The 25,678-nt window shown below is 37.7% G+C and overlaps 1 protein-coding gene across 7 annotated transcripts in view; it reads left to right on the top strand.

The window, feature by feature from the left end:
* Positions 1 to 25,678, top strand: part of NTNG1 (netrin G1) — a 344,911-nt gene that overhangs the window by 277,176 nt on the left and 42,057 nt on the right. For 2 of the 7 annotated variants that reach the window (XM_047727933.1, XM_047727934.1), the window contains exons 6-9: positions 7,294 to 7,359; positions 9,684 to 9,743; positions 18,336 to 18,503; positions 23,939 to 24,073. The exons of 1 other annotated variant lie outside the window; for it this stretch is intronic. In XM_047727933.1, the coding sequence (XP_047583889.1) occupies positions 7,294 to 7,359; positions 9,684 to 9,743; positions 18,336 to 18,503; positions 23,939 to 24,073 (429 nt within the window). The remainder of the gene's footprint in view (positions 1 to 7,293; positions 7,360 to 9,683; positions 9,744 to 18,335; positions 18,504 to 23,938; positions 24,074 to 25,678) is intronic. 4 more of the 7 variants (XM_047727935.1, XM_047727938.1, XM_047727937.1 and 1 more) reach the window with 4 other exon arrangements.

Below are 25,678 nucleotides of genomic sequence, written 5' to 3'. Positions count from 1 at the left end.
TTCATCCTGGAGTTAAAACTACATCTCTAATTTGATTTAATTGACAAGACTGTTAAACAAGGGAAGTGCTACCCGCAGGGATCCATCAGCCTGGAGAGAAAACCCAGAGATGTTTTCTTACTTGAAAATATTTGATGCCAGTTGGAGACCTTGTAAAAGTTGCTTTCCAGACAGCATCCAAATATTTTTGTTCGGTACCCATTTACTGTAGAAACCTGGATCGTGAGGAAAATAACAAGGTTAATCATTTCCCTACCCAGGGGTAATTAATAATCATGTTCATGCTATCCAGAGACCTGCAGTGCTTGTTTGTTTTCTTCCCTTTGCTTTAATACTTCTAAATCCCCCAAATAAAAGTTTCATTTGAATTGCCCTTTAACTAATTAGGTTTTATATAATGAGGAAGAAAATGTACAGGGTAGTGTACCTATATGGCAAATTGCATGGTGTGCTACGTTAATTTTGAACTGTTTGCTGATGTTCTGGAAGGAAAGCTCAGGTCCCAGGTGAAGCGCCTTTGGGACTTTGTTATATCGTGTGCCCAGTATCCTCATCACAGATCCATTTCATATTTGTGTAACTAGCATTTCACATTCATGAAAACTTTGTGGTTATCCTAAAACTGAATGAACATTAGGACATAGCTGCTGCTTTAATCCTGAAGAATACATCAAATATTACAATGAAGGAGGGGCAAGTATCCTTTACCTAAAAAAAGAAAAAAGAAAAGGAGCAGTTTAATAATGCTATCAACCATTGCCCACCTTGAGCAATTTGATGTTTTTCATGCATTAACCTCTTCCCAGGTGAAGTTAGAATGTCAAGCCACTTTTTAAGTGTGAGCTGCTATCTGCACCTTTGCTGTTATCTCTGTGTGGGGCATCGGGACATTCCTAGCTTGACCAAAGATTTGCCAAGATCTCTGAAAGGGCCCCCAATGAACCTTCGAACATGTAGCCGTGAACTTCTGCACCAAGGGTGTAGGTATCGTTGACATCTTCTTGGAGTATAAATAAGGAGCTGGCCAACTAACTGCTTCACTTCCCGGGAAGGGTGAGACCGAGCTTTCACTCAGAACTGGAGGGAGATGTTCCCATATGTCTACAGAATTCCATTTTACAAATGGCGAGGGAGTCCGAGGCTCAGAGTGGCCAAGTAACTTGACCAGTATAATAGGACGAGGAAGACCTGTCTGACTCCAAAAGTTATGCTCATAACTTTATACCACATGGAAGAGGTTAGAAAGAAAAATTCTAGATTTATTTATTCTTGCCACAGACTCTTTCCAATCCACCACACAGCACCTTACACCTGTTGATTCCTGAACTGAACTATTTTTTGTGCAGGGAAATTTAGTGTCGTGGAGAAAAACAGAGGTTCATTTTCTTGTACCTCACTGTGTTGTCAGCGGAAGTTACAAAGATCATGCGTGAGGAGATGGGGTAGGGGACTGTGACCCTCCACCCCATTAATGTATGGCCTTCCTCTACCACTAAACATCCTCAGTATTCTGAGGAAGACGGGAAATGTAGATATGTCAAGTGTAGTCTAGAACATGAGATAGCTCATGAAATTTGCCATGCAAATTGTGAAATGTGTTTGTACATATTGTATGACAGTAAAAATCCAAATTTTTTTCTTTATCGAAATAGCCACTTGTAGCAAAAATAAAATGCTGTGTGGTATCTCAAGGACAGACTTACCACTATCACATTAAGCTTTATCGTCCCCACCAGTTTAATGACACTGTAGTTCTGAGGGTAGGCAGCTTACTGTGAAGATGATAAGATTACCTCCAAGGCCCCAGAGATTTCTTCTAGAGAGTTTTAGGGTTTTCTATAGATTCTTTTCTAGGCATCAGTAATGTTTGCAGATTCTCTGAGTAATAGCAGGAGTCACTATATAAACCCAAAGGGAAGTTGTGACTTTGTCTCTACCTAATATTTTCCTCACACTCTTCCGGAAGAAAGATGTCCCAGGAAGGCCCACTAATATCGCCTTAGCAGTGGCTTTTCATATCCATGGTGGCACCCTGTTTCCCACCATATTTTAGAATCCCCAAATTAAGTAAAATTAATATTTTTAGGAAACTTAAAGAGCACTCATCTGACATAATCATTTTACAGATAAGACAACTAAGAATTAAATGAATTGTTCAACTTATCTGGACAGTGGGCAAGGCAGGATTCCAGCTCAATGTCCAATTTCCAAATTAGGACTCTTCACATTCTACCATATTATTAGAATTCACCTTCTCATTTGATGAAACTACTGAAGTATGAAATTCTGCATGGTACAACTTTCTAGAAAACAAAAAAAGAGATTGGATATCACGGTCACAACTTACTCTGTTTTTAAAGTGTACCCACTTTAAAAGCTGCCTACAGTTCATGCAAAGGGAGTGCCATGGATGATAGAAGATGACTTTATTTTCTAAAACAACCCTACCTCTAAAGCTTTCTTGATATAATACAGTGTTTTTAACCTTCTGCTTCAAGCTGGTCTTCTAGCTTGATAAACTATGGCATCAGCAATAGATGGTCAATGTCACCAACTGTCACATAGTTCTCTCCAATGTATAGTGCAGAGTTTTCCTTGGAGTACAGAGAAGAAAAATTTTCTTCCAAAGTTTCCCTTTCACAACTAGAATCTCAGTTTTTCTGATTCACAAAAACAAGTTTGAAGTGCCACAACCAAACTGTCACGTAACAGTTTCCTGAATTCTCTCCCTAATGAAAAATGGAATTCAGATAAGATATATATTTGATTCATAGTCAAAACTGATTGATTTTAAACTTAAAGAAACTTGGAAATTAACATTTTGTCTTTAACTATTAAAAATTAAATCTTTTTCACAGTATCTCCAAAATCATTTCTATTGCTTTCTGAGCAATAGTATCCATCAATGGAGACCCTAAAACTGGATTATTCCCTAAAGTAAACTATATCTTAAGTGAGCTTTTTTTACCATTCAGAATCATTCACTTTGGGAATAATTAAGATTGCAAAATAATGGAGGAACACATTATTTTTCTCTACCTCAATTCAGTAAGGACTGTTACTACTACAGTAATCTGATTTTTATTACAACAGCAACCACAATTGGGATAATAAGAGCTAACATTTATTGAATGCTCACCACAATGTCAAGCAAATATTAACCCACTGAGTCTTGAAAGCAGCCAGCAGATAATGACATCATCCCCATATTACAGATGAGAAAGACAAAGAGAACTTAAGAAGCTTGTCCAAGCAGTAAAACTGAGATTCTGATCAGGCTGACCTCTACTTACATGCACCAGATCTTTAAAAAATCTCCCCTGAATAGATATTTTTTAAGGTTCCCATAAATGTGCTTTGCAAATTCAACAATAACAGTAGAGTAATAGAATCTGGTGGACATTGTAGATATTTTTTTCTTTTTTAGGGGGACAGTTGTGGAGTATGTGCTTATGGTCTCCATACTCCTAGAGCCAGTCTTTGGAGTCTAGTCAAGAAGATCATCAAGATGAGCCCAGTCCGTTTTCCCAGATGTATTGTGCCAACATCCTTAAGAAATAGGGATTTCCATAAAAGGCTATTCTTGAATGACTGGCCATCTATAACCCCATTGGGCACATGTGGGGATCCCTCCCCTCATCCCAGTAATTTCTCAAGTCCAGTGTGAATTTCACTACGACAGTCAAAATATCCACTTTCAAAACAGGGAGCAATAATTTTCCCTTCCCGTTTAGTCCTCTAGATTCTCCAAAGAGCAACAGGCTTCATCCTTCCATGAACTTGAATGGGACCCTGATAGATCATGAGAGAACCACTGGAGTGATGAAACTTAACAACTGAGGGAAACCTTGGAGACCTTTTAGTCCAGCACCTTTATTTACAGATAAGAAACTGAAATCTAGAGAAATTAAAAACCAGACAGTTCCTCATTAGTAGAACTGGGACCAAATCCCATTTTTCTGACTCACAGTACCGTTTGCCCTGTAAGAAACTGCCATTCCTAGACCTTAGAATTGACTCATAGATATACCCTAGTTAAATCATGAAAAAATGAAATTAATAAATTCTGCCACAGTTCTCCCAAAGAGACAATACATAATTTCAATGTAATATAATTTTTGTTTTCTATTTGTAATTTCCCCCTACTCGAAACAAGTGGCCCACTAGCTAAAAATTCTCTGAGGCTACATGCTACAAAGATTTTCATTAGAATTGGATATGATAACATAGATTTTGTCTCAATTGTGCTATTAATATCACCTCCAATGTGCATTTTACTCCTGGGAATTAAACATTTGTTAGTAATATTGATTAAATATTTATTTAAGCCAGGATCTTAGAATAGTAAGTGTAAACGGAGAGCAACTGCCTAATTTTAAGTTGTTTCCTTACTTGGCCTTGCAATTATAAGAAAAATAAACTTTCTTAAAAATAAGATGGCTTAGTCAGCTAAGTGTCCGACTTTTTTTTTTTTTAAGATTTTATTTATTTATTTGACAGAGAGAAATCACAAGTAGGCAGAGAGGCAGGCAGAGAGAGAGGAGGGAGCAGGCTCCCTGCTGAGCAGAAAGCCCTATGTGGGGCTCGAACCCAGGACCTGGGATCATGACCTGAGCCGAAGGCAGCGGCTTAACCCACTGAGCCACCCAGGCGCCCCAAAGTGTCCGACTTTTGATCTCAGGATCATGAGTTCGAGCCCTGCATTGGGCTGCACTCTGGTTGTGGAGCCTACTTAAAAAAAAAAAAAAAAAAAAAAAATAGGTAGATAGATAAGATGAGATCGTAAATTAAAAATCCCATGATGGCCAAATATTGCAACATGATTGCACAGACAGTAACGTGTTGTAAGAATTTAACAAGAGACCACAAATTTCAGTATCTTTTTTTCAGGACATTTTTCCTCCCAAGGAAAAATCGGAAAAATCAGCACATAAAAATTTTTCCCACCAGAGTCACGTATAGATTAGATTAGGATTTCCACGTGGTATGACTGCTGGTGGTTCTGAGTTTTGATTGTTCAGAAAGTTAGGCATTCCACATAATGGAAACTATTTGGGGAAAAAATGTCTAATTCTATTTCCAGGCAAATACAAGGGTTACCTACCTCCCCTCCTGCAAGAAACCATCTTAAGTACAAAATTCAGAGGAAAGTTGTATTCTGGGTAGGGATCAGATAGTAACTGAGGTATCTATCTTGGTAATTCCATACAGTCAGGTAGTTAACAATTCAGAGGCAGAATGACCTATGTTAACTTTTTATACATATAGGAAGATCCTTAAAGTGGAACCTTCGCACCCCAGGGAAAAATTATGAAACACTAAGAAAAGAATATGCTAAAAATAGGCATAAGCAAATATTTAATGTATTGGAATATGGAATAGAGCTTAATTTATGACACTAATTTTCAAAACTCAATTTTAAATTGATTTGGTATAAATTTCTGTCTTAGATTTCTTGGCAAAACTTATTAACAAAATAATGTTACTTAATTTCATCAAGACATACAAGTCACTGAGTACTTAACATTAAGTTTACAAACAGCATCCCCACTTATGACTTGTATTTGTCTCTCCTACAAGAAAAAGATGGAGAGAACCATTTCAATGAACTGAAATATTCTTACTTTAAAGCTAATAATATAAATATATATTCTATAAACAACCACAACTTTTTTTCTAAATAATTTCTAAAAATCATATTAATTCCCTCAAAATACAAATGTGTAGTTTTCCAAAAGTGATCGTCGCAGCTCAGGTAGACTTCTGTTAATCCAGTATCTACCCAGCTCCAGGACGCTCAAGTGAAAAGCAGCATTCAGTCAACAGCTTGAATACTCTGCCTACATATTACTGAGTATCTAGGTGTTTAGTGACACTTGGATACAAATGTGGGAAATAGAATTACATTCTTCTTGCATTCTTCAATTTTGACAGATGTAGTAATGTCAGTATTAAGATTCCACCTACCTTTGTATACAGACATGCACAAAACAACCATAGATCAACTTTTCTAACAAATACTTAAAAACCAAAGTTAGAGTGAAAGTACCATGTCTTGCAAGAATATTATTTGTTATAATCTAATTATGGAGGAAACAATCTCATAATACCTGTTTACAGTAGCCTAGCCACTTGATATCAATTACTGAATTATTAGATATTTACTGAGGCCTCCTACCAGGCTTTGCCCTTCCTCAAAGAGATCCAATCTAATTACAGAGACGAGAAATAGACCTATGAAATTCAAACTAACAATATTAAAACTCATCCCTTATCCACATATCAATGAGAAATCAGGAGTACAGACAGTAAGTAACATGCTATAGGAGTTTAGAGGTGAGATCCCTTTTTGTGGACTTGGGTGGTCCCAAAGGACCACACAAAAGGTGTAGTTTTGAGCTGATCTGATTGGGTTGTAGATTGGAGTTATAAAATGACTGCTTTAATAGTTATGCACCTTCACAAAAGTAATTTTAAAGCATCCAGTCCTAAATCTGGCTATTCTCGTTTTCCACAGTATGTATATGAGTGTATATTGATAGATAGATAGATAGATAGATAGATATACACTGGTGAATCTAAGAAAGAAAGAACACCAATTCTCAAATTAACAATGCTTATAATGACTTCTGGATGGAACCAAAAACTCTAGAAACATAGGTTGAGGTTAAAAAAAAAAAATCATGAAGACATATACACATCCACACATACAAACCTTAGCTATGATCAGAAGCACCTTGCACTATTCTCCTTAAGCCAGAATCACCAGTATTCCCTTTCTTTCTCTGAGAAATTGCATAAATAAAAATGGGAATAAATCCACTTCTTTGCAGAGATAATGGCTCACACTTAAAACACACCCCGAAGAATCTCTCATGAAAGACTAATGCAGCCAGTTCATATCTGTAAATATAAATTGCAGAGAATGGAATCCTCAAGTGAGAAATTATTTCTTTCGCCTTATCTTCTAGTTTCAGGCACCAGCTTTATATAACAGTTTGAAATGCTGAAGTCCCTATTTGGTTATTTGTAAGAACACTCTAGTTTATTGCAAAAGTAAATGTATATAGCTTTGTTAGCGAAGGGGCTATATATTTAATGTCCATTCAATGTTTTGGGAATCATCAATTGCTTGCTCTTGTTTGGTGCGGGAGTCATGTTTTGTTAAGTGCATCCACAACCAAGTTAAAGACCAGATGTGTGGTTTGTGTCTTCGTCCATATAATTTTCTGTTTAGACCAAATGACATTATAGCTGAAAATAACATACCCTGATTTTTCCTGATGCATGCAGATCCTCCAAAGTTTAATAGGATATGGCCGAATATTTCTTCCCTTGAGGTTTCTAACCCAAAACAAGGTAGGAGCATGTAAAATTCCTACTGATATAAAATCCCACATGTTTAGGGGAAAAATCCCATATACTACTTTTTTAGCACTAAATAAGAGCATTATCATGAATGCCATGTCTTTGAAAGAATCATGATTCAAATATTATTTCTAATATGAAGAGCATCCTGGAAATATTATAGTGAAGACATAGGGAAAAATTAGATGGCATAGAAGTTATAAGCTCTTTATTAAATTTAGGTTGAATGTCTGTCAGCCCCTAGAGAAGCCTGGAGTTCTGTTGCCATCACAGTTTGGAATGTAAATAATAAGTCTTAAAAACTTGCGAGTTTCTACAGACATCCTTCCACTGTCTCCCTTTTGCTCTTCTGGTACATCAGTTGTATTGAAGGTCGGGGGCAAGGGGAAAATACATAAAGGAAGTGTTGTAACCCCTAAAAGACCTGTTTTCTTTTACTGTTGCTCCATATTGATTGGCAGAAATTTGAATCTCTCTCTCTCTCTCTTTCTCTGTCTCTCTCTCTCTTTCTGTCTTCCACATCACAGTATATTTTTCTCTGTTGGGGCTTCCCCTTTAAATCCTCCGTGAATTAACGATTATTTCTATCGGCATTAAGGGCAGATTGCTTTCTGTCTGTCTTTAAAGCTGTAATTATTTTCTGATTTCTAATATCAAAAGTAAGTAAATTAATAAAAGAGAGAGACTGAAGCAGTGTGATTACACAGGAAGAAATAGAACTTCTAAAAACTGGGCAATGAATTCACAAGATGCAGTGCAATGTTAAATTCCCATTAACGTCTAGCCTATAGATATACATAGACATATATAAATAGGAGTTTATTTCAATGGAAAATTGTTTTCTTTTGCCTTCTTTCTTCTCAAAAAAAAAAAAAGGCACATTTTTGGCTTCCACCTTCCTTCCTTACATACAGGATGTTCCTTTTAAACTCTAATGAATACAGATGGAGAAGGAAATGAGCAAAAGGAGGAACCAGGAAATAGCTGCTAAGCAAAACAAAATATATTAGCAATTTGTTGGGGAGTCAAATTGGAAGGGCTGCATTTTCAGTCCTTGATCAGAGTGATGAAATTGAGACTGTCCTAGATACATATATTAGTAGCAAATAGAATTATCTTAATCATCTGCTCCAAATGAATTTTTTCAAGTTTCTGCATACATACATGGAAGAAGTACAGATCATGCTCACCCCTATTAATATAATTCTGTGAGGACTCGGGGGAGGTTTAGTGGCTTTATTCCTGGGCAAGTTCAATGAGAGCATCTTCAGTGAAATGTCACTCAGTATTTTCCATGGCATTTCATAGCTCAACAAATTATACAAGACAGGATCTAAGACTTAACACTTCTCCACAGTGAGTTTTGAGATGAACAAGATTACGCATTGTTCAAAACCTGAAACAGACCTACTTAATTATTTTGCTGTGTTTTCTGTCAGTGTCACAGCACTGAAAACTTTCAGAAATTTCCAGCTAATGCCAGGTGCAGTTTTTTCAAAACTGCATAATGTGTTCAAATGAATTTATTTGAGAAGGAAAGCAGTTGAACAAAGCGCTTAAACTTGAAATTTTAGCTAAAGGTGCACTTTCTAGCAGAGGCCAGTTCTGTAGGCCAGGCGTAATTTATCTTGTCAACATCTGCAAAGAACATCAGGCTCTACCCTGCTTTTGCTATCTTCACAAACAACTCATCATGAATAATTGGAAAAGAAATGGCAGGCAACTTAGAGAGAAATCTCTGCCATTAGCAAACTGATATCACAAAGGTAATAAATATTGGGAAGAAGACTACATTTTTTAAAGGTAGACAGACTCAAGATGACTCTGAGACTGAGGGCCAGATGGTTGACCATTGTGATTCTGTTCCATGATGTCTAATCAGTTCAACAAAAATAATCCGAACTGGCTTATACTTAGATGAGCTTTTGGTAACCCAAAGCGACTGACCATAGTAAATTGTGGCAATGAGATTGCGAATTACCTCAACATGGCTACTATTTTAAGAGAGGGACAATAGGGGATTCTAATATCCATATTGTTACTGGAATAATCGTTACATAACTGGATTCTTAACTGAAATGGTAATTCTTTTTCCTCTGAAAATAAAACCTCTAAACTTTATTCCTGACAATGTTAATCCATTTTCAGCCAAATACAAGACTTCCTTTGTGATTGAAAGCATCTCCTAAAAACAACATATACAAATAGTCTCTTCCTTTAGGGCTACTTTTCAAGTGGGTTGATGATAAGTTATTACAGTTTGAACGTTTCACTATTGTTTCTAATGTGCTGTTCATTCTTTTAAACCTATCCAGTTGCTCCCAAATTAGCTTTGTCAACAGTTTCTTCTGTTCAAGTTGCAAACCACAAGAGAGGTAGGAATTCTTGGATTCATACAGTGATTTCATGGTGTTATGTGTTGTGAAACATTGCACTGTATGAATCTGGAATATCTGTGAAGTGTACCCATCAGCTTATTGGTGAGGCATGTTGACGGATTCCAATCAATGCATCAAATAGTACTGAGAATGTCATCTGTAAGAGAAAAAAAGCTTCACTCAAAACTTGACTGCTGTAAATTAAGAATGCTGCAACATTTGTTTTCTGAAAGATTAATGTGTGAATAACATTAACACAGTTTAGGATCCTTTTTAGAACATGAATGTTAAGAGTATTAACATTGTTGCTCATTTGCATTGAAAATAAGGAAGCTCACTTAGAGTGAGTTTCAAGGATGCTTTTCATGAGAACAGAATGGCAGGTTCCATGTGTTGTGCCCATTTGACTTTGTGACAAGTGAAATACCTTGTAATTTCTATTTCCATTGTTTGGAATGAATTTGAACAAATACCAGTGCAGATCTGCACTGGGTGAAGCATTGATTATGACCTGAAAATAATAGTTATATTGCTTTCTATAAATGAAAGCAAGCAGTATCTCATCTGTGACTCATGAATAGCCCATTCCAGCTAGCATCTGTCATTCACGAATGAAGATTTTTCAGGAAACATGAAGACTCCTGTTTTTATTTTACCATTTTCCTTTAAATGTCCTATGTGACAGGTGTGTCTTGTTTTTCACCCTTGACTGTTGGGCTTATGTCATGTTTTGATTTTTTTTTTCATGAAACACCTCTTACAAAGAAATATATTTATTAGCAAAATTGAATTTAGTTTGACCCACTTGGTGAAAATGACCATGATAGCTTCTTTATTCCTTAATGAATAGAGTCAAATCATTTTCCATATTTTAATTAATGTTGAGCCGGTCCTTCTGTGGTGTATAGAGAAAAAGATGAAACTGGTCTAAGTTGGGAAAGGGGAAACTGACAGTATTTAAACTATGTCTTAAACTTTCTTCACTATATGCTTTTACATATCAAACACAGACGGTGCCCTTTTGCTGGGAATGTGGATGGATTTGAAATTGGGGGACTAGGTTCTTTAGGAACAGAAGAGCCACAGGTTCCTAGGGTGTCAAGTTTGTTTGGGTATGAGTGCACATCAGAAGATGGTCACTGAGACCACAGGACGGCGATCTTTCTTTATCTCCAAAACACGAATCTACACAAAGAAACCAGGAGGTGGAGGAGAAAAGGAAGCAATAGGGGCTCTCACAGATTCCATCTCTTTTATGTCATGTCAAGCACACTGGAAATACAAGAGGCCTCTTGACCTGGAATTCGACCTTGATTCATTGAAACTTGCATTTCTTGGGGTTGCAGCACTAATGAGGTTCACACACATCTCCAGAGGCAGGGAGAGGCCACCTAATGACTTATTAAAAAAATCCATACTGTCATCAAATGATATATGTGGAAAAGTTTCAAAAGCTACATCAGGTTGCAAGAGAGGGTGGGGTGAGGTAAAAGACCAGCAAAATGCTATGGCCACTTCACTGCCACCCCTGGAGAGAAGGCCCCTCAGAGGCAGGGTGACTCTTTGAATGTAGCAAGGGGAAAATACTAAAGAGTTTTCATTCTTTCCCTTTCTGTCTAAACTTTTTCCCAAATTCTTCTTCTTCTTCTTTTTTTTTTTTTTTTTTTTTTTTTTGAGGGACTAAAATGGATTTTCACCAGCTTTCCTCATTTGGCTAAAAAAGAAAAAACTACCTGTGCCGTTCTAAGTACTTGGTCTCATACTTGTGTAGGCAATGCAACCTATGATTAGAGGCAACATGGGGAACAGTAAGAAAGAAGACACCAAGGAGAAATTTAACCCCTCCTCTTCTGCCTTTCTTCATCTTCTACTCTCTATCTCTCCAATCTCTTGTTTCTGGCACCCTTCCTTGCCCAGCCCTCTGCCCACCCAGTGTCAATCAGAAAGAACCTTTACCTAGAGGGTTGGGTCTTTCCTGATCTAGAAAGCCAACTCTGAACTCTTCTTCTAAAACATCTCTAGCTTTCATTGGTCTTAACTGGCCAGTTCCTAAGTACCATATTATCACAACTGCTTTATATGATGTCATACATGTCTGATGGGGGATTTTGCCCCCTCCCCAGGGGACTTTTGGTTGTGACGGCTTAGGGGTTACTATTGCATCTAGTAGGCAGAGGCCAAGAATGTCTCTAAATATCCTCCAGTATATAGAAAAATGAAGAATTATTTGGCCCAAAATATAAATAGTGCCAAGGTTGAGAAACTGCAGTAGATTCTGCAGGACTGGTTCATGTTGTTCCCTGACACAAGGTTGTTCTAGGTAAATAGGTGTTGCCAATGTTTGCATGCCACATCATGGAAATGGATTCTAGAGGACCCCACAAGCTTGTCTATACAACAGCAATTAAAACTTGTCTACAATGTAATTTGAGATTGAAAAACTATATAAAACCATGGCAATTTTTATAAATCTTTACTCTGCCTAAAATGATCTTCATTGACATATAGACAACCCTCAGCTAAAATAATTACTAGCTCAGTTATATCTCATTGTGTGGCTGTTGTTTTTCTAGACTCTTTAATATACAGGATATAGCCAGACTCATGGAATTCATATAGGGAGGAATGAATTTAAACATAACTGTCCTCTCATATCTTCCTCTGTTTTGCAAAGGAAGGCACCTCGGGATGATCACTGATTTACTGATATGTTCATTTGACAACATTTTTTTTTTTTTTTGAGCGCTTAGTATGTCCTGGGAGATGTTTTGAGTTTCATGGTTACATCTGTGAACAAAACAGACACGGTCTACACTCACATATTTATGCTCAGAGGATGGGGGAGAAAATTTTTTGAAATATATGTTTCAGATACTGCAAATTCTAAAAAGAATAAATAAATACATAGGTTTAAGAAATTGGGGATTAGTATGTTTAGGCTGGGGGCTGTTATTTCCGATAAAGTGGTCACAGAATTTTCTTTGAGCAGAAGCCTAAAAAGAAACTGAGGAAGCAAGTCATAGGAAAGTCCAGGGGCGAAGTATTCCACACAGAGGTAACAACAAGAGCAAAGGCCCGGGGGAAGTCCCTGCAATGTTTGCAGAGCAACATGGAGCTTTGTACAGCCAGTGAAGAAGAGAGTGATGCCAGCGAGACACCAGGGAGGCCAGGGGCCAAATCAATTGGGAATGAATGAATTTAAACTCTGTCTTTTATTCTGAATGACACAGGAAGCCATTAGGATTATGAGCAAAGAGGTGTCATGACCCAATTAAAGTTTTGAAAGAGTCACTCTTACTGATGTGTGGAGAGGAGACTATCACTAGGATGGAGCCTGGAGAGCAGTTTGGGGACCAAAGCAATAATCCAGGTGCCTTTAACTAAAGATGAGGTAGTAAGAGGTGGTGAGATTTAGGAAGTATTTTAAAGGATAGCCAAGATCTGCTGATTGATTGATTGTCGGGGATGAAGGGGAAAAAAAGAGCTGTCAAGAACAACTCCAGCGGGCGCCTGGGTGGCTCAGTGGGTTAAGCCACTGCCTTCGGCTCAGGTCATGATCTCAGGGTCCTGGGATCGAGTCCCGCATCGGGCTCTCTGTTCAGCAGGGAGCCTGCTTCCTCCTCTCTCTCTCTGCCTGCCTCTCTGTCTACTTGTGATCTCTCTCTGTCAAATAAATAAATAAAATCTTTTAAAAAAAAAAGAACAACTCCAGGAATTTTGAGCTAAACAATTGGAGGAACAGAATTGCCATTTACTGAGATGGGGTGGGTTGTCTGGGTGCGTAACAGGTTTGGGAAGGTGACCTATGAGTTCTCTTACAAACATATTGAAGTTGAGATATCCATTAAATGTCCAAGTGTAGACTAAGAATGCAGTGGAGTTGGTCAGTCTGGAGGAAATCTCTAACTGGTGGTTGATCTAGCCTGAAATAACTACTTTGGAAAGGTCAGCATTTGGATGGTATATAAAGTCATGGGGCTAGGTAAAGAATCCTGGCTCTAGGGTGAGCCTAAAGAACAAAGAGTTCCAAGAACTAAACCCTGAGGCATTTGAGGAGAAAGGAAAAAAAGGAAAAGAGAGGGAAAAACAATGGTGAATGATGTGGGAAACAAAAGCAGAAGAAAAATTATTAAATTTCCTTACTATCTACAGCCCACTGACAAGTCCTTGAAACAGGCAAAGTGACATTCTTCTAGGGACCCAACTGCCTCAATGTTGACACTTTGGCTAAGGGCAAAAGGCAATCCTAACCTGACCCCCGGGACCCTGTAAGTCTATTTTAACATATAAAAGTTCTTTTATCTTTAAACCCCCAAGATATATGTTGGCAGTCATCCACCAAGCATATGGCTCATTGATATACATCTGAAGGATCTCAAGACTAAGGTTTCATTAGACGAAAAGAAATGCAATTTCCCAACAATAGCTAGCCCTCTCAAGGTCCTGGAAACCTTGCTTCCAAAATTCCTTAGAGGCTTAAGCTATCCTTAGCCTCCTCCCAACCTGAAAGTATATATCGGGCCCCAGTGCAGCTCCTTCTGTCCATGGGTCCTGTCCCAGTGCTTTACTTAAACCATTTTTTTGCACCAAGGACATCTCAAGAATTCTCTCTTGGCATCAGCTTCAAACCCTAACATCTTTCCTATATCAGTGAGTAGGAAAGAAGGAGAAGCAAAAGAGAGTGGTGGACCAGAAGTCCCCTGTTGCAAGAAGGGTTTTCTGGCAGTCCTAAAGCTCCCTTTAAGGTTTATGGTCATGAAATTAAAATGAGATTTGTTTCAAAATAGTTGGAGAAAAACTCCAGTCACATGTAGCTGCTGAAGTGTAGGCTTGGAGAATGGAGAGTTGGATTTAAGCAGGATCAAGTCTTCCCAGAAGACTATAATTGAGGTGAGCTCTTAGGGGGGCAAGAGAGATGAGAGTGTATAAAAAGAAGTCACTGTAAGGATGAACTATGGACTCTGTAAAAGTACAGAGGGGAAGGGAGGACGTGGTAGGTCAATGAATTGGAAGATCAAAGAAATATTGAACTATTAATATCATCCCTACAAGGTCTTAATATGATAATGTAGCTCAGACCACACCATTAATGATCATTCAAGGATTCTGTGCCTGTGTGGAAAGACTAGTTATTTCCTAAAGAGTGGTAGATTAACAGAATACTGAAAAATAATACAGCAGCCTAATAATTACATTTGAGATACCTTGCATTTATCCAGTGCTCTCATGTTTTTCAAAGATCTTTTTCTCATTTTACATTCTCAAATATATCATGGCCAGAAAAGACAGCTTTACTGAAGTCTCAGACGAGTCTTAGAAGTGTTAAAAGAATCAAATTGCTACTCTATTTCCTAGATTATAAGACATTTGGATATCCACTTATCTTCTAAAATAAATTTATTAATATTGGGTGTTTAGCTGGTACAGTTCTATATATAATTATTTGTACAACTTATATTACTTACCTCATCCTATTGAAAATAACAAATTGATTCTCAAACAAGACCCAGAAACAAATAATGTTATCACAAAATGTATACTATCCATTGAATTCAAAGAATATTAGGTGATAGCATGACATTTGATACGTCTACGGAGATTCATGTGTTGGGTATTAAAAGTGTTGAACTTGAATATCTAAGGATATGTTTTATTTTTTGGATAAAACTGCCAGATGGGAGCTCAGCATGTAGCTCTGGCCATTGGGCAGATCTTACAGAACCCTTCAAACGTCCTTGAGGGAACTACATTCTGAAACTTCCCCAGCCTTATTCTCTGCACTTACCCAACTTCACACACTCTATTCCCCTTTCACCTGAAATGCTCATCCTCCCCCCTACACACATACCCTTTTTTTTTTTTTCAATAAAACCTATTTCCCCTCATGGAAGACTCAATGTTTAAGTCCAGCATTAAGTTAGTTTTTCCTAATTTCTCTCAAGTTAAATGAATTTCTCCCTAGATCACTCTGTATCTCTGTTTGGTTTTTCTTAGCACAAGCTCCTTTGCTTTCTAGTTATTCTAAGTATGTGATTGTTTTGCCCACAAAAAAAGCTTTTTGGCAACAAGGACTTCTGTGTTGTTTCAAAAAGTCCCTAGGATCAATTTGTGCACAGAAAAGGTCCCTTTGCGGGGCACCTGGGTGGCTCCGTGGGTTAAGCCTCTGCTTTCAGCTCAGGTCATGATCTCAAGGTCCTGGGATCGAGTCCCACATCGGGCTCTCTGCTCAGCGGGGGTTCTGCTTCCCTCTCTCTCTCTCTGCCTCCCTCTCTGTCCACTTGTGATCTCTCTCTGTCAAATAAATAAAATCTTTAAAAAAAAAAAGAAAGAAAGAAAAGGTCCCTTTGAAAAAAGCTGAATAAATTATAGTAGGTGCACCAAGGCCAGCCTGGGGGTGGGGGGGGTGGGGGTTGGTGAATGTGAAGAACCACCCCCACCAAGGAACCTCTTTGGGAGAGGGAGAGCCAGAGGACAGGGCTGTTGGTGTCCACTCCTCAGCAATGTCAGCTCTGGAGAAGTCCTGAGAAGCAATTAGATTTGGGAATTGGGTCTCCTTCCTGCAAACTCTATTCTTGGATGGCTCTAGACCAGAAAGGTTCTCCCCATTTCAATCTTCAACCAAGGAAGGTTCTAGAGGCCTTTTAGGTTTCCTAGCAAGTCAGAAATGCTAGCATAAACTAGGTGTAACTCAGATATAATGTATTAGAATGAAATGTTTGTTTTCTAAGAAAATTTAATTTGACGGTCTGTATATTACTTTTGTTGTTATTATTTTATTACTAATAATGTGGCATGCATTAACGACTGAATTTATGCAGGTATGTTCTTACCCCATCTCCCACATCCAAGTCCCAAGGCCCCATTCTGTTCTCCTTCTTTCTCTGCTTCCTCTCAATCCCAGTCCCCACCACACTTAGACACATGACAAAACTAGTCTCCCCTAAAGAAAGTGGCTTATCTTCAGGAGCCTCCCTCTTCTTGCTTCTCTTTAAGCATCTAGAGTCCCCAAGGTGCTGACCCTAATCCTGGTATCTTCCACTGTTTACAATTTCCAGTGTCCTTCTTTGCTCCTATCCAAATTTGATTTTATTCTTTCAGGATCTTGACCTCCGTCCACCCTCTACTATAACAACTGGCTCTGCACTAAATGAATCCACACCTTCTAATGAATAGCATTATATTAAAAAAAAAAAAAATTCTAGTCACTCTTCCTTATTCCTCCATACTCATCCAATGCACTACTTCAAAAATTTGTCTAGGCCAAAAGAGTAACTCAGTCATTTGCATAGTGCCCGGCACATGGTAAATCATCCCAATAAAATATTAAATGAATGAATGAATGAATGGGCTCAAATAGTGGCTGTGTTTGGCTTCCTAGTGAGGTAAAATAAAAGCCAGACATTAATAAGAAGAGTACTTTTAGATTAGATAAGGAAGGCTTACACTACCATGGTTGACCTTTCTCTAAATGTCCAGCTCTGCCTACCCCCATATTTTGAGAGGAAAAAACTAGCCTCCCCACCTACTTATTCTTCCCACCTTCTTTTTCTGTCTGATTTGATAATTGTTACCACTGGTAAAGGCTTTGTCTTTACCACTTCTTTGAAAAACATTGAATGAGGTGAACAACCTCTTGCTTCCCTGAGGTGCAACAGAGAGAAAATCTAGTCACCCTCTACCCTTCCCCACCTGCTCTCCTCCTCTTTCCCCATCTCCTTGTCTAGTCCTTCCAACCATCACTCCTCAGCCTCAGAGACACCTCCAACAATCTGGGGAAACAAAAGAAAAGGAAATCTGAGGGTACTGCCCAAACATCAGCTGCCTAATCCTTCTTTTGTAGTAGATTTAGCTTGAGACTTGGGTGAAAAGAAAACTGCTTGGGTGAAAAAGAAACTGCTCTTAAGAGCAGTTTTCCCGTACAAATCATCTCCCTGCTTTTTATATTTCTTCTCACAGATAAACATCAGATTTGGTTTGATGAACAGCTTACAAAAACTGTCTTCCCTCTTAGCATTTGGAAAAAACAAAAAATAGAGAATTGGTTAATTGTCTAGATCCCTGTGAAATTTGCCACAATTTCTGGGAAACACTGACGAAGTTACTATCTTGATATAAATAATAATCAGATTCTAAACAAAGAAGTCATCAGTGATGGCAGGCTCAGGCCCTTGATGCTCACATAATTCCCTCCCTCTTTTTAAGAGTGCAAATATTAAGAAAAAATGGGGAATGTGGCACAAAGACAGTAAAGTTCTCAATGTGCAAAAATTAGACTTTTGCATCAATGGCAACAGAGCTTTCCCAAATTTTAAAAGGTGTACACCTGCAAATGCTTCTGTTCATACTGTATGCCAAAAATTAACAGTCTCCAGTCATGTTCTGAATGTCCAACCTTTTTATCCTGCTCGAAACAGATGCTACTCCCATGCCAATCACCACCACCTGTGGTCGCCATGTGTCATGTTGCATCACATAGATGTAATGCCATCCCTCCATCTTTTCTCCACTCCTCATTTTATCCAAGCATGTAGTGTGCTGTGACTCTGCTACTGTATACAGTCTGTATACATTTCTGTTCTTCCTTGCAAGATTGTGAATGCTTCGGCCACTCCAATCGATGCAGTTATATCGATCTGCTCAATACAGTCATTTGCGTGAGCTGTAAACACAACACTAGAGGGCAGCACTGTGAGTTATGCAGGCTGGGCTACTTCAGAAATGCTTCTGCACAGCTGGACGATGAGAATGTGTGCATAGGTCAGTTCCATTATAATTTCAGCTATTGTTCTGTGCCTTTCGAGCTATGGGGAGCTATTTAAGGTGAAGAGGCTGTTGAGTTGCACCACGGCTGAGCCAGAATGAACTTTCTCAATGGAGAAAACGTCCTTGTGGTAGACATAAAATTCTCTTATGCTGGTTGAATTGGGGGATATATTCTGAGTCCTTTTGTTATTGTTGGTTTAAAGATGGTGAGCCAAAAATCATGTTTAGATGAAGAATTTTCTTTCTATTATTTTTTCTTTCTTTCTTTCTTTTTTTTTTGCATGAAATCTTAAAACCTGGTAATACCAAACTTATCTTAAAGTCTTAAGTTGTACATTCAACTTTTAAAATAGAAACTCACTATATGATATTTAATTATAGTTATGAGAAATTAGGATAAACTCTTGCATATAATTGGTAACCAACAAATATCAATTGATTTAAAATATTGCCATTTGGAATTGAAAGTCATTAGCAATCAGTAATACAGAAGTTTGCCTGACTTTTCCATTCATAGTAGTGAAATTCCATTTATTTGATTTTCTTATAGCCCCCAAAAGGAGAAGCAATTTCTCAAAGCTATTCTAGGCAATTAATTCTCTTAGCTTCCAAAGTAAATTAGCTCTGGAAAACTGGGTCCACAGGGTTCTCTCGAGTACTCTCCCCTGCCCCCACCTTCACTACTGCTCAGGTCAACTGTAGAGAGCCTGTCCTTCCCACCCAAAAAAGTTTCTCCTACTTTTGGTGTAGTGGAACCCGTCTTTAAGAAAGGGAGCTGTTGGAAAAATAAGAAACAATAAATGGAATTTCACTTCACAATTTACTTTGAAGAAATGCATATATTTGAAATGGTCAAGGGTACATGCATATCTGTTACCTCACCAGTAGGTAACAACATACGCAACTAATTTTAAAAGTAGAATTTTGCGCATAGAGACTAATTTAAATAGAAAACACATGCTGGAAAATGGCAGGCTGTCTTTGGATCAAAAAAGAAATTAATTCATCTGCAATTCTGGGATCATTGTTTTCTGATCGGATTGTTAAGGTCATATAGCAATTTGCCCAGAATCACATAAGATAGCTGTACAAGTTGTTTTGAATTCAGTTAGGCCAAGTTTACGTAATACTGTTTATATCTACAGTATGTTCTATTTTTCAAAATGCCTCCTTATTTATTATTTGTGAATTAGTGGAGAAATCACTGGACTTAGAGGCCGGAGAGCTGGGTTCAAGTCCCAGTTTGCTATTTAATAGCTGTATGCCTTAGGTAAGTCATTTCAGAACTCCTGGTCAAACTGGGATCATATGGGATGCACAGAAAACACTTGGTAAACTGTGAACTGACTTCCAGATATGTTTTTTCTACTTAATCCTCATTAACAAAACTGTGGGGGTAAGTATTCCACTGATAATTTCCTCTATTTTCTAGTTGAGAAAAGTAAGGCAAATTGACCCAAATCATACAGCTTTCACAAAGAGTTAGTTTCCTGACTTCAAAGCTTGAATACCTTCTCCCAACTATCCTGACATAATTAGCAAAGCTAAGCTTGTCAGACTTCTACTTATGGTATGCTTTTTGGATGACAATAGCAATTCCACTGTGAGCTTGCAAACAGAAGTTCAATTGCCTTTATAACTATTGGGGTTACAAGGATTTGAGGTTATTAATAACCCAAAAGACATGTAGCTGTCAGAACTTTGAATGCAGAGTTACATTTCACTGAATGACATTTGTAGAAATATAAAAATGTCATACCATAAATATGGAAACAAAAAAAGGTAAAATAAATAGGAACATAGTAATAAAAATCATTTATGTAAAATACCTAAGATTAAAATATTTTACAGTGTTGTCATGTTATATATACAGTCATATTATTTTATATACAGTCATATTATTTTAAATGAACAAAGAAAAAGCCCTAAAAGAAAAGATTTCATTCCTTATAATATCTAGTAGGTAACAACATCCCAGTGTTTTACTCGGAATATCCTGTTCTAATGAACTTTGGCCTTTTTCCAGTCCTAAAGTAATCTTATGGACCATGAAATCTGCACTTCCTATTCAATTTTAAGAGGTGTAGTTCTTTCGTAAATCTATGTTGGATTATCTCCAGACAGGAAGATAGCCTGTTTAGCTTTTGTCTTTTAAATAACATAGAGATGAAATATGGAAAGCTTAATATACATGTTTTCCTACTTAAATCAAAAGCAGTTGTTTTCTCCATTTTTAGAAAGTTTGTTAGTTAAAATTATAAACCTTTGGGGAATTTTATATTTTATTGAGGCAAACATGTTTCTATTCAGTATTTTATACTCTTCAAACCAAGTAAATTGCTGAACCCAAAGATGAGAATTTTGGGATTAAATTTAGCTGAGAATTAAAATTAGCTACAATATTCCCCATATCAAAATTCCTTAAATTGCTGCCCTTTTCCTAAGGGATAAAATTGTAAAGAATGAATTGAAAAATGTGGCTAACTGGTATATGTTACTGTCTATCTTTTCTCTTGAGTCCATAGATGCATATAATCAATCAGTAACAGTTTCCTAAAAGAGCTATGGATTCTGCTTTTCCCACTTGAAGAGCCAAGGGTAGAGGTATCAGGACTGCCTACCCACCAGGCTAAGGCTGGAGTTTGCTCTCTCAGAACCATTGGTAGCCTGTGGTTCCCTATTGCCAAGGTTTGCCCTTTGGAAAAGCATGAACCAATTCACTCTTCTACACAGTTCAGATCCCCCAAAAGGCTTGAGGCAGGACTGAGAATTAAATTTAAGAGCATGCACCACAAGTAATTGAGAGTTTAATACCTTTTTGTATAGAAGGCACAAATGAAAATGAATGGATATTTACCTAATTCACTTTCACAGAATTAAGCTCCAATCTTGGAAAATTTTAACTTCATCTAAGTCTTCTCTACTTCTGAGGAAAAGAAAGGCACTTTGCCATTTCTTGAACAAATGACAGTGAAATCCATCCCCTGGTTGTAAGGGAATAGCCCCTATCTTTGACAAAATGTAGACTGCATTGAAATAGATGTCATAAACTATTTGCACCATTTTATATTATGGCAAATATAAAATGCAGACTATTCCGTGTTGCCACAGTGATTGCTGCTTTGTGACTACTGGTGAACTTACTCATTTTCATACAAATTCCAAGCACAGCCATGTCTCCAAAGATGCATGTAATTACCCTGTATGATGCAGCAATTACATGAAGATGACACCCTTGCATGCTTCTGTTTCATATAAACTCAAGCATTAAGCAGGAAGCTAGAGGATATGGGGTTCATGACCTTGAGTAATCTGCCAATAATCTCTGATAACAAGCTTGACATCAGAAGGAAACACAGGGCTCAGTAGTTACTACATAACGTATCTCAAATTAGGCTGTATTGTTTTTTTATACCACTTGAAACCCAAGATCAGATAACCAGAGGTACCTTCTATAGACAAGACACTTCTAATGCCTATAAATCAACTGTAGTGTAACTTTTTAATCAAACCTCCAAAAGTAGTTCATGTTGTTTTCAGCCTAATAGTTCTGCATGATCTTTCTAATTTCATGGAATAAAATATAGTACTCCCAGGCCATCACCAATATCTACCATTGACTGTGGTCTCACAAATGATATTTTTTTAAAAACTAAGTTATTTGTACATAAGGTGGTATGTAGACCACACCTCTCCTTGTCTCTTATTTTCATTACTGTTTGAATAACACACTTAATCACCTTTTCTTACGACAATCACTGGGATGTCCTATGGTGTAGATGTTCCACATTTTTAAAAAAATTTTGTTTACTATCTTTTCATCTCAACCCTTATATTAATATAATTGCTATGAGGTAATTAACTAGAGTAGTACCCGAATTCATGTTGGCCAGATATAACTCTACTTCTTAGTTTATGAAGTGTTGGTGACTCACTGTCAACTTATACACTTTAAATAGTAAGGAACAAAGTAAGTGTTGAGTAAGTTTAAATACATACCTATAAATTTTTAAAGCCACAACAAAATCACAATTCCAAAAAACAACTCCCATATACACACAGATTAAAATAAAAAATGCCCACTTAAAATAAAATTCTAGTTATTAAGCGCAAACCAAGTCAGGCAAGGAGGAAGAATTTTGGTTTATTTAGTTTTATTTTTTCCCCACATATGTCACTGTTAGTCTTAATAATGTTTGTATCACAATAACACTGAACTCAAAAATCGACTTAAGAAACGTGAAATAAGTCATAATTCTAAGGCCCTCTACATTCTTTGAAGAAATTGTCTAATTAATCCCGACAAACTTCCAGACCTCTTTATAATGTTAAATCTTGAATCTCTGTTGCCAATCTAAAACACTAAATTTGATGCTAGTAAGCTGAAGTTTGCAGGGCTCCTGTTGGTTGGTTGGTCAGTTGGTCGGTATTTTATTTGGATTAAAAAAAAAAACACTTAATGGGGCATTTTAATATAAAGGAAACAGAGTGGCAGAGAGACTTGCCCAGATTATATAGTCAGGTAACGAGGAAAGGAACTTTGGCCCCCAAATTCCAAAAGCTGCAAACTAGCTGTTGTTGCCTTTCAGACTAATGGAAACCTAAGAAATTCCCATTTCAGGTTCAACCTTTCAGCGAAGTAGAGCTTCAGAAGCAAAAATATCCTGTATGAGAATGTGTGAGGAATCAAGAAAATATTCTCTTTACTTTTTACTCAACAAAGTTGTATTGTCCTTCCAGTAGACATTATAATGAAAAACATATGTCTCAAATTATGCCGATGTTGAAATCTACTTGGGATTACAAACTTTATTTTTCTTTCATGATTGTTAATCTAGGCTCCATTAAAACCCCACTAATGTGCCATGTATCTAAACAACATCTACAGGCTATCTATATCTATATCTATCTATCTATCTATATATATATATATATATATATATTCTTCCAAATCATAAAGTAAAAAATGCCTTCAAATGAACAAAGTGCATTCATACTGCACTTTAAAGATGTTCAGCAGTTCTCAAATATTGAGTGTAACAGAGAAGCCTATTTGAATAATTTAAAACAGATTTTACACTGATGGCATATTGATTTATACTCAATACACAAACTTCTCATGGTGTTCATTAAACCATCTAAAAATGCCCTAACAAATGGAATCTCTATTATGATCTGTTAGCCATGAAGAGCATGATGTCTTCTTTCCCCAGAAGTTTTCAGTTAATTTCCTCCCATATCATGAAAATGGCATCATGGAAGGGTGAGGAAATCAATACTCAGGGACCAAAATTGCCCTATTTGCCCAAGCATTTCATTAGCAGACATCGTCCTTTAAGTAAGCAATGTATTTAAGGGACGCTCCTGTGTTGATAACCTGTAAGCTGTGCAGACTTGTCTCCAGCCTGTGTGTTGTCTTGTTTCTACAGAGTGTTATTGTAACCCTTTGGGCTCAGTCCATGATCGTTGTAATGGCTCAGGATTTTGTGAGTGTAAGACGGGAACGACAGGGCCTAAGTGTGATGAGTGTCTGCCGGGGAATTCCTGGCACTCCGGCTGTCAACGTAAGTAACTTCTGGGAGCTGCCCTCCTTCTGCTGCAGCATGGCTGATTCTGCTTGTCCAGGCCAGTGTGTGCAGCTTCTCAGAGCAGAAAAAGACCCAAACCGCTGACAAGCTTTAAAAGCTACTTAAGGCCCCAGCCTATGTAGAGGAGAGAGAGCAATCCATCAACTGTCCAGCTGGCTTCCTGCAAGCCCATCTTCTTCTCTTCTCTGAATGTGGGAGCAACTTATATTGAAATATTGTGCCAGATCCAGGTACCTGGCCAGGCCATAAATTAAGTGGCACAATAGGGACCCAGCCTGGAAATTCTCACCACAAAATGAAGGGTGATATGTATGTGGTTAATATATTTCTTGAACTGAAAACTACCCCTGAGCTCCAGAGTTCATATATTAAATGATATCTACATAACTTATTACCACCCCTGCTATCACACCCATCACTGAATCTTAACCAGAAAACCTGAAGGCAATAAATCTTAGGGATATTCAAATGCCAGGGTGAAGTAAATGACAAAAATCAATATTGATTTTAAGCCTCTGAGGTTAGGCACCATGCAGTGAGCCTTAGACAGATGCCATTTGGTTCAGCCTCATTTCTCTGAGGATTATCAGACCTTCTTAAAAGCTTGTCAGGCAGGTGGCATGTCGGCGTATTCAGGGAACAGAAATTTAAAAATCTGAGCAGAAGCTTCCTTCTGTCATTCATAACCTTTTCTGCCTTTTCATTATGCACTAACTTTCTAGTCTATCTGTACACATTTAGCTTACTAATACTAAAGAGCCACCAGGCAAATCCTCTGGAGCGGTGCAGTCCAATAGCAAACTGTACAAGCCACATATGGAATTTTCAGTGTTATCCACATTTAAAAAGTAAACTAGAAGAAATTGATTTTAACAACTTATTTCATGTAAGCTTTTAATATCTCAAATAGTATCATTCAACATGTAAGCAACATCAAAACTATTAAGGATGCATTTTACATTTTTTTCATACCATATTTGAAGTCAAGTGTGTTTTATTCTTACATTTCGATTAGGACTGACCGTATTGCAAGACCTAATAGCCACATGTGTCTACCATATTGGACAGCACAGCTCTAGACCTTCCTTTGCTTACTTTTCACTTGAAAACAAGGTCAGCATGCAGGAACTGTTCTAAAGCCAATTCCAAGGCCATACAGAATATTTCACCGACTACTTGTGGAATTTATAGTTATCTGTAAGCTATGCTTTTACATGATGTAAAGCCAAAGTGAAATTTGCTGCCGTACCATTGCCATGGGCAACAAAGAACTGTGGTGATAGTTTGAGAAATCCAGCACTGAGGACATCAAGGTTAGGATGGGACGCCAGAGCTGCAGGTGAGCATCCCCAGCCATGCTGGAGAGAAACTTGAAAAGATAAAGAGGCAGCACATCTGCACATAAGCTCTGCATAAGGTCATGTTTAAAAGTCCTGCTTGCTATAGATTCCTAGAAAACACCTTAGGGGTATGGCTGATTGTTGGATCCCAAGGACCATATGACAAGCCAGTCACTGGTCCTGGAACATCTGGATGTGGAGGCCCAGGGAAAGCTCAGAGAAGAGGAGGAGGGATAGACAG

Source organism: Lutra lutra, chromosome 4, assembly GCF_902655055.1.
Source record: "Lutra lutra chromosome 4, mLutLut1.2, whole genome shotgun sequence".
NCBI lineage: Eukaryota > Metazoa > Chordata > Mammalia > Carnivora > Mustelidae > Lutra > Lutra lutra.
This window is presented reverse-complemented; position numbering and strand designations above follow the sequence as displayed.